The sequence below is a fragment of the Polyodon spathula genome, chromosome 20 (genome assembly GCF_017654505.1).
Source record: "Polyodon spathula isolate WHYD16114869_AA chromosome 20, ASM1765450v1, whole genome shotgun sequence".
NCBI classification, from domain to species: Eukaryota; Metazoa; Chordata; class Actinopteri; order Acipenseriformes; family Polyodontidae; genus Polyodon; species Polyodon spathula.
In genome coordinates this window covers 25,588,377-25,600,790 of record NC_054553.1, presented here as the reverse complement: position 1 = coordinate 25,600,790, position 12,414 = coordinate 25,588,377, and the positions used below count along the sequence as shown (strand labels likewise).

At 37.0% G+C, this 12,414-nt stretch overlaps 1 protein-coding gene across 1 annotated transcript; it reads right to left on the bottom strand.

Moving 5' to 3' along the window:
* Positions 1-1,683: 1,683 nt before the first annotated feature.
* LOC121295784 (E3 SUMO-protein ligase CBX4-like) lies at positions 1,684-7,062 on the bottom strand. Its single transcript, XM_041220822.1, has 5 exons — positions 6,802-7,062; positions 6,585-6,628; positions 5,694-5,759; positions 4,045-4,111; positions 1,684-3,119 (listed from the first exon to the last, which is right to left on the bottom strand). The coding sequence occupies exons 1-5, from the start codon at positions 6,868-6,870 to the stop codon at positions 1,737-1,739; spliced, it is 1,629 nt and encodes a 542-aa protein (XP_041076756.1). The 5' UTR covers positions 6,871-7,062; the 3' UTR covers positions 1,684-1,736.
* Positions 7,063-12,414: the final 5,352 nt, after the last annotated feature.

Here is a 12,414-nt window from a genome sequence, read left to right as displayed (position 1 = left end):
CTATACAAACAATGCATACTAATGACATCAGAAGCTTTAGTGTTTGTTTCTATGAAATGAAATCTAAAAAAAAAAAAAAAAAAAAAAAGTAAATAAAGTTTTTACATAACCAACAGCAAAAACAGACATTCACTTTAAATAATTGTTATTTTTTATTTTTTTATATTGCAGAGCAATTACCAAAGACAGCCAGCTCAAATAAAAAAGAAAAAAGTGAAATTCTCACTTAATTGCTTTAAAGCTACATACATTTTATAACAACTAAGTGCATGTACCAAACTACAGGATTTACAAAGTTTAAACAAAGATTATTTTTACACTATACATACTGGCCTTTTAAAGATCATTCGCAGCATACTAAAAGCAAACATTTATTGTGTGTATGTGTGTGTGTGTGCCATTGCTATTCTTTAAAGAGCAGAAACAGATAAACCCTGTTTGTACATGACGACAAGGTCATTATTATTTGAAGCAATTGGCAACAATTCCAATATGGCGACCATATACAAAATACTACAATCCCCTCATTCAAGTGGCTCTTTAAGTAATGCAGTCCATTCTTGTACATCAGAGACTTGTTTTCTTTTTTTTTTTTTTGTTAAACTCTACATTCAAGGAATAAACATCAACAGCTCAAAGTATAAACATTTCTACAGTTTAGCAGCACTCTTTAAAATAGCTTGTTAGCATCCGATTCTAGAAAACAGGATTTTTGCACGTTAGCAGTTTAGTATAACAGTAATAACCCAAAATACATCTTTTTTAATATCCAGATTATAAAGAAAGTAAGATTTAGGGACCCTAAACAATTGGTAACAGTCCCTTATGACTCCTGTCCAAAATAATTTGGTGGCAAAACAATGGGCATCACTCTGGGATTGTCTTAGATCTAGTAAAAGATCTAATACAGCTGACATAAAAAACAAACAAAAAAAGTCTGCAAAACCATTAGCCTTTCTCCACAACAGATTGTATTGACAAAACATTAATATCCAGTGCATAAAGTCTTATACATTTACTACTATACTTAACACAAACCAATTTACCTTGAGTAAGTATGTATTTATTTTACCTGGGGGATGTCATGTCACTATACCCCATGATATTGGAATAAGATCAATACATAAGGGTAATTGTATTGTTTGTTTTTTTCCAATACAGTATCCAGCAAATATTTAATTATTCTGCAGTTGACATTGTAAATTAACAGCACGTCTCCAAAATTATGTTTATATATATATATATATATATATATATATATATATATATATATATATATATATATATATATATATATATATATACACACACACACACACTCACACGTTTTAATTTAGTCCAAATATCCACTAGGAAGAAGTAAGTATCCAAACTATTCACTTCTATTTTTACTTTTAGATATTTCTTACATCTCAAATTTTAAAATGCACTTTTCTTTTTTTTTTTTTTTTTTTTTTTAAATCAAACTTTCATCACAGCTTTATACCCCACTATTACCAATGACAACCCTTGTGATACTGTAAAAACACCAGGTTCATTAACTGAGACTTCATACAAGAGCATGGACTTCATGGTTTGTGGCAGAAGGACAACACAGGTGACAACTGGAGCAAGTAGATACCAAGGGCTTCTTCTAACCAGTGCTCCAACAGATATAAAAAACATGAATTTACTGTTTTTCTAGTGGTGTATATCAGGTCTATAATGTATATATTCCCCAGTCATGGTCCAGTTCATTAGACAGTAATATATTCCTTAAAGGTGACGGTAAGACAGTTTGCAGTGACGTCAGTAATTATGATGTTTCCAAGGAATGGTTTAAAACTAGATGCAGGTTCCTCCTTCTCTTCCTGTGTCTCCAAAGGCTCTTTCTCCTTTGGGTCTACCTGCACTTGCTTGCAGGTCTCCACCACATCTCTGGGCTTCACAAAACTTAAGTCTATAGGTTCTTCTGGGTTTGAACCATCAAACAAATAGTCTGATACACTAGTGTGGTGGTAGCTGTTCAGATGAAGGTCCATTGGCTTCTCTTGGGGTAGCTGAGGCACACTGCTGGGTGTGCTTATGCTCCTAGAAGTGAGAAACTTTTTGAAAACTCCTCTTTCCTCATTTGGCTCAGAGAGATTGCGTTTCCTGGAATGAGCCAGATTTATTCCAACCTCATTCCTTTTCTGGTCCAGTCTCGACAGAACACCCATTTCAAAGGGCCATGGTATTAAATTAGGTTTGGTGGTAAGCTGAAGAGGTTGGTCATCTATCAGTTCTGCATTATTTCCAGTCTCATTACTGTCTTTTTCCATGTTATCATTATTTCTTATCCCTACTTCATCAGTTTGGGGATGTCCATTGTTTAGTCCAGTAGCAGTACCAGCACTTGTTGGCATTTGTTCTTCTTCATCTTTGTTACCCCCATCTTCCGATCCATGTGAATCAACCAACTTAGTCCTCTCCGAGACATTTCCTGAAGTATCTACCTTTCTGTCCTGATGGCTCATTTCATTGTCCCTGGATTTAATCTTTGCCGACTGCATTCCATTCTCCATATATTTGCTCATGACAATGACGATTCTCCCATTCTTGTTTTTGTTTTTCACGATTTTCATTTTACTTCCAATCCCGTTGCTCATTGCAACTTCTTTGGCGGCACTGGTAACTCCATTAGCGTTCAGAACTGGATCGCTTCCAGTTAAATGGGCTGGAAGCTTCTTGAGCTCCACGGACAGGTCTTTAACCTGATTAATGCATCCAGTCTCTTTATTGTGAACCCACGTCTGCTGCAGAGTGGGAGACAGATTTTGACTGTGGTCCAAATGGAGCTGACCGCTGGTCTCTCTTCCCCTTTGGTACTGAAGGTCGTACAATTTGGGGTCCGGTTGGTAATGGTGATGCTTTTTGCTGTTAAGCTGGTAGTAATATTTCTTCTTGCTGTTGGCCTGTTGCTCGACTTGGGCCTCGTTACTGTTGGGTTGGTACTGGTGGTGCTTCTTGCTGTTCAGCTGATACTGTTGATACTGCATTTTGTTCCCTGGGATAGTCTCAGTCTTGGGCCTGTTCTCATCATCCAGAGAGGTTTCCTGGAGATCCGAAAGGACACTGGAACGCAGGGCAAAAGAAGGAATCTGCAGATCAAGAACAGGACAAATTATTTAATTATTTAGTTTGGTAACAGGGAAAATAGGAAGAATTTGAAACACATATGATCTAAATAAAACTAAAGATACTCAGTCGAGTAGACTTATGTTTTAAGAGCTGCTGACAGGTTGTCAAAATGCTTATCACTTTGTTGCTGTTGTCTAAGGCCTGTCTCTGTTCTTAAAATAACCTCATGTTTTTATGTAAATTCTGTAAAATCCCAGCAGTACATTTCCCTGTGTTGCTATAGCAGTGCTTGTTTTGTTTTTTTCTGGGTCTATAAAGCTTGACCCCTTTCTCAGTGATGAGGTAGAATTTATCCTGCTGCGAAACAGTAGCAGGGTGATAAACAGAACTATAAATGGTCAGTAGTTGCTTAAAAACACATGACTCCTTAAGCCTACCATATATTTTTAAACCACCCCCCCCTTCCCAGGGTGCACTTCCAAGGCCATTAGGCTCACATATCAAGGATTGTTACAGGTCTTTGTTCCTCTGACCTTAGTACACCAGGGCCAGTCATGCCAGATCATCAATTTTATGTGAGACATCCACTTATAGCTAAATAAACAGAGGGCAGATTCTCAACATTCTATCCCACGTTACAGTATATTACCCAGAGAGGGACAAAATCATGAACTCATATATAGTCTGATTTGGGGCAGGGGATGAGGGAGATAATGCCTAACACTAGGACAGAGTCTGTAAAAATGTAAATAACGCATTACATACAAACACTGTAGCCTATTAAATATTCCAGTGCATCATTATGAGATGCAGGATCACTTTCAGGCCTACTGATTACATACACCATTATACATTTTTATCATTATAATATATGTAATATATCCCCTTGGATCCATATAGGATGGGTGCACATGTCAACCTGAAGTACTCAATGTCTGTCATTACCTGAACCACGAGGTGTTTGGGTTTAGGTCCACGTTTGCGGTAACCCATAAGTTGCTCCTGCCTTTCTCTGCAGAAAAACAAATAGACAGTAAGGCTGAATGAAACAGCACTCCAATCTACTGTACATTGGAAATTGGTTTTCTGCATAATAACACACTTCCAATGATCCCCAAAAAATAAATAAATACACATACATTTAAAGAAACAACAACCTGGAAATGAAAACTGTACATGCTGGAATAAATGCGATACTTGCCTCTGCCTGCTTTACAGCAAAGTACAATTCATAGAGGCAATACAAAATCTGTCTGCTTAAGTACCAACAAAATATTTAGTGTTATGTACAGTAGCTGTCCATGTTCCAAGCATTTAGCTAAGATAATAAGACCGTTTTAGAATGTTTGGAATTAGACACTGCTACATGATTTCTATTCAAAATGCTTGATGGTCATTAACGTCAGAACTGTCCCTACATCATAACCTAAAGTAACCTGAAGAGTCACAGCAAAGTTTCTACTCCATGAAGCAATATCATGTATTAACACCAGGCGAGCTACAATGCGCTTGTCCTCTCTTCACAGAACATTTGGCAATTGGCTTTAACCTTCATTGTTAGAGTGGACAGATGTGTACAATATCAGTCATTGGTACACTGGACTCACAATATCTTAAAAATACACACACACACACACTGCTAACTTGAGACAGGAAATAGTGTGCATATATTAAACAGAGTGCGAACCAAACCGACACATAAACCTTCACTTTACCATACAACCGCACTTAAAACTATACCAGCCGTTATTATTCGAAAGCGTGCACAACTCTGCATGAAATGCAGGGGGTCAGTGGGCGCCACCACGCATGCGCGCCTATAGTCGTGATCCTTAAATAGAAAGCAGTCCGGTAGTATCCCTCCATGTATAGATCTGTTTAAACCCTAGAATGGAACGGCTTTAAATGATGCATATAAGCACTCTGCCTGCATACATGCATCTACCTAATGTTATATGTACACATAAAAATATAAACACAAAGCACAGAAACAATATTTTTATTCGCGACTTTTCGGACATACATCTCCTTCATCAGCTAAAATGCCACGTTTTACTTTAAATAATGTCGTACATTGAAAAAAAAAAAAAAAAGTAAAACGAGGCTATCGCGTTTGCTCCAGACTGTGAATGGTTAACGACTAGCTTTGTGAATAAAATAGAGGAAACACACTGTACAGCAACCGAACGCCCTCTGAGGATCCATGATTATTATATGATGATGGTCCACTGCCCCAGGCGTCGAGTACAAACTACTTGAGTGGTATCAACCGCATAAGTATACTTGCATAGTATACTTAGCACTGTGTCTTAGCTTCGCTGTGACGAAACGCCTTTACTAAGCAAACCCCGGGAGAATGCGACGCGTCTGAGGTAGACTACCCCTCAGCCTTAATGAAAAGGAATACTGCATCTCTCGTGGTTTCGATTTTATAAGTAAGGAAGCACACACAAACTCAAAAACAAAAACCGCTTCAAGCAAGACAACGCGAAGATGCGAACTGGCGCAGATTAAAAAAAAAAAAAAAAAAAAGCAATTTCACTCGCCCACCCCCTTTATTTACCATATAAGGGTAATGTCCTTGTCTGTCTCACCTATTTTGGAAAGCAATCAGAAGTCTCGGATCAAGGATGTTTTCCTCTGGCTCCCACGTGTTGTATCTATCAAGGGATGGAGAAAACGACAAGCACATCAACAATCCTGCTTCATCATCATCATCATCATCATCGCAGAACCAATTCGGTCGGGACAGGTAAACGCTAATAGCACTCGACCTGCGCACCCCCGCATAAACCCGCTGTCCACGCAAGTTTTGCAACGTAAATAAAAACATTTAAAAAAAAACAAACATTTAAAACATTGTTTTACTTTTTGTGTGTGTGTGTCTTGTTCCAGAAACACCAATCTTTTACAAATGTTGTGTGCATGTATTATAAATTATTACAACCAGCCAATGTAACTTGGCTACGCAGTTTATATTCCTGTGCCCGTACAATTGAACAGACAAGCCCACTTATCTGAGACCGCTATGCACAGTTTTAGAAACTGAAAAATCTGAATGACAGAGTAAAGTAAAAATGTAAATGTACGAAAGCTATATTCAATAATACAAGTTGTTTTTATTCTTTATAGCAGCCAATGTGACACCCGGAATGTTGCCAATCAAGCAAAACAAATGCGCGTCTTGTTCTATATTTTGTTCTATATTTTAATACATTTTTACGAATCCAAAATCAGAATAGAGGGAAGCCATTTTAACCGCAGCCTTACACATCTGTAGCAAGTGAGGAATAATTAAAATAGGATTAGCTTCCCGTACATTTTCTAGCCCTTCGCATAAATTAGTGATGGCATCCGTGTGCAAAAAAAAAAAAAAAAAAAAACAACAAGCACAAGCGAGCTTTTGCAAAACTGAATGTCAAGGCGGGTGTACGATGTAGCTACTTACTAACCGGGTATAGTAATATCAAAAAATGCAGACTTACTTGGGAGACCAGCCTCTCCATTTCACCAGGTATTCAACTCTTCCCTACAAAATAAATAAATAAATAAAAAAATGCACAGATTCACGAGTGAAACAGCGGCATTGAATATGTCAACATCGGCTAGAGAACGGATCCCACGCTTTATTTAATTACAGGTTTCTGTGGCTAAAGGAGATACATTACACACACCGCCACCAACCGCACACGGACAGTTTACCTTTCTTATTCGCTTTTTCTCAATGCTTTCCACAGCAAAGACGTGCTCTCCCGCCGCTGGTAGCTCCATGCTTCGCTCTGGTCAGGCTGTGCCGGGCTGTACTGATGAGAATGACGGCTATTCACTTCCACAAGCTCTAGTGTTTTGCTGGTAATTTTCCTCTCCTGCTCTGTAGCTCGCTCTTTTTCCTTCTAGTGATCGTTGGTAAGAAACCCAGAAACTGAGCTCCCAGTGCTGCTGCAGCATCGCTCATGCAAATAGCCTGAGTCGTGACGTCAGTTTGGAGGGAGGTTGGGGGCTGGTGCTGAGATGTCAAACTGTATAGGATGCAGCGCGGCTTGAAACGGCAAGAGGGAGCCACCAAAATAATATATATATATATATATATATATATATATATATATATATATATATATATATATATATATATTTATGATATATATTATTATATCTAACGTATCCGTTAAATTGCACATTAAATCAGAAGATTGCACAGGCAATACTCAGCTAAGAAGTAGACTGAAACAGAATAAACAGTAACACAAACAGTACACCCCTGCTAGCCTCTTTAGATTGGATAGAGGTTTTATAGGCTACTACAGTAAATAAATAAATAACCCTTAGATATATGCTATAGCCCTCCAGCGTGTTTTGTAATTAAATAATTGCCCATTTTAGGTCGATTTTTAAAATATTGTACCCCAGTGTTTCGTTGATGTCAAAGTAAAATTACCTTACATTTTAACAAATAATAATAATAATAATAATAATAATAATAATAATAATAATAATAATAATAATAATAATAACGTATTCTGTTTCATTTAAATAGAATGCTGTTTCTTGTGTAGTGGTTCAGCTGAAGACGGGCGTGATTTCACAATTTAAAACGAACCGACCTATAGGCTTCTGATGCTATGAATGGCATTTAAATACATGTTATTTTCTAGAAATTGCTCCTTTGTTTGGATCACCAATCACTAGTGTGTGTAAAACCGCCAAATTGCACATTCCTCGTGAAAATCAGGGTACGAGTGACCTGAAGCTTTTTTTTTTTTTTAATTTGACCTTTTGAAAATGAAACTGAGGCAGTCTGTTCAATGAGAAAGAATAACATCCACTAAGCGTTTCATAACTAAAGCAAGCACTCGGAAAAATACAAAGTTGGGTATACAAGCATTGGGTAGCATGGGGCTTTAACATGTGCGTTGAATTAACCAATTACACTTTTACTAGAGACAAAGATCCTTAAAAACATGTAATATTGTAGGCCTAATATTATTAGTCTATGTTAAAAAGTAGAAAACACTTTAAATATAACAGTGGAATTATTTAGGGTCTAATCACATTGGCAGATGTATATAGTACCAGTTAGGCAAATCTAATGTAGTACGTTTCCACCAACAGGAGATTTAGGATAGAACAAAATAGGGTCATTAAAATTAATAAGAATAAAAAAGGCATTCAATTATTTAATGACAACTACAAAGATCGTTTGCAAAGGTTAAGATAATATATTATAATATATATAATAATATATATATATTATATATATATAATATATAATATATATATAATTTGACGCAAATAAGACGCAAATATTATTCTACTACACACAATTCTTATCTTTTTTTTTTTTTTTTTTGAAGTTCGTAACTGTGTTCAAAATGTATAGGAACTGCATATTGGTTTTCTTTCGATTAACTTTATACCCAATACCGAATGATCAGACTTGTTTAGAGTAAAATCATTTTAAGACCTTTGTGTGAGGCATAAAGTGCCGTCTTTGGTTTATATGGAAACGTCCCAGGCTGATACCAGCGATACCCACTATCATGAAAGATATGTAGGTCAGTATACTCGGACCCACTGGCATTTTCTGTAGGCTAGTTTTTAATGCCATCTGAAACCTTATGGGCACCAATGGCAAATTAAACACGTTGTAACCCGCATAGGCTTTATGTATTACGTCATTCCAAAACTGGCTCTTGTATAGAGGCTATCGTATACTATTAACCATAACTGAAAAAATCAGATCCGCCCATAATATAAGACAAAATAAAGACATAATTAGTTTAGATACTACTTGCCCTAAGCTATCATTGAAGTGTACGAGCGAGATAGAGAGCGCACAAGGGGAGAAAGGGAGAGGTGCATTTCTAGATGCAGCTGGTGCACAATTAGTATAATAATTAAGCGGATTTCCTGGTTTACACACTCGTGTTATTAATCAGATTGATGTTATTGGATTTTTTGCTTTAGGGGAAAATGCAATCAAATTTGCATGAACTTGGTGGCAAACATTTACCGTTTTTTGGGTATGAATCCCCTTGAGTTTAACCATGCGCCTCGAAATCCAGCAGCGAATGGGTTAAGTGCAACATACGGTTTGTGCAGGCAGCAATCAGTAACCTATTAGAAGACAGCAACGTAAACAGCCAGCGCTTCCATATAAGGAAATGTCAAGCGAGCTTAATAAAAACATCAGCCTTTTTATGCATTTGCTGCTACTGTTGAAAAACATATACTACAAACAATTAGAAATCTAACAGATGAACGAAATTCTGCATAGATGTAATTCTCCCTGGATTTACATTCGGATTAAAAATTCAGTAGCGCCGCCTGTTCTATAGCTGTCCAACTTCACAGTGTTCTGTTGCTACACAGATCTGCATATATCGGTATTTAAATAATTTACACTGTTTAAGATAAAACAACCTATATCTGCAGTACAGTGTGTACACGATCCTTCAGTTATCCAGTTTGTTTATTTCGATTTTAAAAGGTGAAACAAGTTATATATCTTCCCTGATAGTGTGTAAATGTGGATTATGACACGAACTGGATCCAAACTGCGTGCTCGTGCGACACTTTAGTCATACTTTTAATATCAATTTCTCAAGCCAGTTCAGATTTGTTACAATATTTGCAAACAGACGTCGTGAATCTGAAAACATTTGGGGAAAGCCTTTGGATTTCATGCGCAGAACAATTCGTTTGATACTTTACAGCCTAATTCAATAGTGGCGGGATAGAGAGCCAAGGAATCTAATTTTGGATGCAGAAGGCTATTATTTGGGTCGTACATGAAGGTTTATGATTACTGTATGTGTATTCCAGGGAAAGGATAACAAACACACTGCCCAGAAGGCAGTGCCACGTACAGGTCCAGGTATACCGAATACACACGAAGGTACAGCAAGTCTTCGCGCAGAAGCAGAAGACAAAATAAAGTCATATTATTAATTTATTTCGGTTGCTGGCAGTAGGCTCATTTGCTTATAAATTTATGGAATTAGCTTGGACCCTAACGAAGATTTTCCAGAGAAAAAAGAATGAAACAAAGAAAGATAATGTGGTGTGTGATATCGTATGAAAGGAAATGTATAGATAGATTATATCAGTGGCACTGGAAAAAAAAATAATTAAAGTGGGGGTACTGAAAGCCACTGAACAAAACTGTAACCCCTTTATATGATGGAAGCCATGCATGCATGGAAGCTCCCGCATCCCCGGCACCCCTAGTTCCAGCACCCGGTATGCTATTCGAGAATTGGGTTTCTTGTACAATCGCGTCGATGCGCGTTGCTCATTTCTTGTGCCAATCAATCGAACCACGTCTTAGTAAACAGTTCATTATAGCAAACCCATGACTGTCGTCAGCAGGAAGGTGATTCACAAAGCTGACACGAGTAGCTTTACCTCCGTCATACTTCCATTGCCAGGCGACATAAACGTCAATGCAGGGTAATGTGATACACGATTACAATAGAACTGTGGCTCTTGGTGGTTCACTGCGCAGGCTTTAACTCTTCTTTATCAATATACATTTCCAATAAATAAGAACAGCATTTGTGTTAATATATTGGTCAGTAAATACAGTTCACCTCTCATTTATATGATCCCGTCTGGTTGTTAGTGTTTTTTTTTTGTTTGTTTTGTTTTTTTGTTTTTTTTTAAATCTATCTCGCTTTTACTACCCAATGTTTCAATGGAGTGTAAATTGAGACTCCAAGTTTTTTTTTTTTTTTTTCTGCAATTGTGCAGAACGCACCATGCCAAGGAAGCATTTGCTTAGACACTTATACTGGTCAACAGTTACCAAATGCAAGTGATCTTCTCCATGTTGTGAATCCACCGAACGGTTTCCATATGCATCATATATGGCATATAAAGCATGTGACATATCTATTAACTAAGGCACTAAGCTAAGTGAACACGGATATAGAATATGCATAGCAGCCTATGTTTAATTATATTATAAAACAAAAAAAACAAATACATTTTGCAATGGTTGGCATTGTTGCTAGGGACCATTGCGTTATTACTTCAAAGAACTCAAACTTCTCGTTAAAATGTATGAATACTAAAATACACAATGTAATTTTATTAATACTGAGGTTCACCGAAAAAGTAGCCTAAAAGTTTCAAGCTACTGTTGCAAGTAACTATTATAGTATAACCGTACCTTTCTGAAAGTGTTGCTTTGTAAAACGTTTAAAACCCAGATAACGACAACAAAAGCACATCGAAAGGATGTGAGACTTATGAGTTCTACTCTGGAGAGAAATTCCGCATTTCTGGTGCTTGGTTAGCCAAACCTCAACCTCCTGCTGTGCTCAGTTTAGTCCGAGTAATAACTATGAACGAGTTCTCAGAGGGGTAACGTGTTAGCATCTCTGACAAGTACACTGGCTTCGTGCCTGCAGGGTAAATTTGTAACAGATCGGGAGCGGGGGGCTTGCAGTCAAGACATGCATTATGTATAGCTATATTGGGTATACTAGCTATCAGTGGCAAGTGTCCTGAAATCCTTGCAGATGTAACACTTTCTTCTGTTTCCTTCCAACACTACCTATAACAAATCATGCAATTTAGTTTTAGATCTGTCCACAGATATACTGTCAGCTTCTTCTTTTCTCAAAACACATTGGTGCACGCTACACTTTGGAGTATTAGACCTTGGTGATATCGAATATTAAAACAAAACGGCACATCTTAAAGATCAGATAGGAATAACTGTCAAGATAGTAAAGATTATCTTGCGATGTGGATGCAAAACCAAATATATGATTAAACTATAAAATATTCCACTGTAAAATAATGCATACACATTCTGTTCATGCCTGTTATTGTTACACTGGAATAACCCCTTTCTTCCAACTATTAATCATTTTGTACATATTAAGTCACTAAGTCATCCCAATGCTTTTACCAAAAAGTATATAGGGAACCGATTGTCCATTTGCATCCAAGGGGGTTGGGGGGTGCTTGTTATATCAAGGGTGTTTCTGCAGTCATTTTGAACCTGTGTCTAATTTGTTACTTAGTTCTAGTTCTGCATAGCTCGAAAGCACATAGTTAGAAAATAACTAGAAATCTTAAGGTGTTACTTTTATTGAATTATAAGATCTTTCTTTTTTTCTGGAATACACACCATGTTCTCAGGTTGCCATGAACTGGGTTTGAAGTCTTGATACATTTTTCATAGACAATAACGAACATATGATCATTGCAATTCAAAACTATAAACCAGAGCCCTTTCAATCCTAATGTGAGCTTGTGCATTGGAATTTATGAATCATAAGCCAAGGATTTTAATTAATGTTTTAT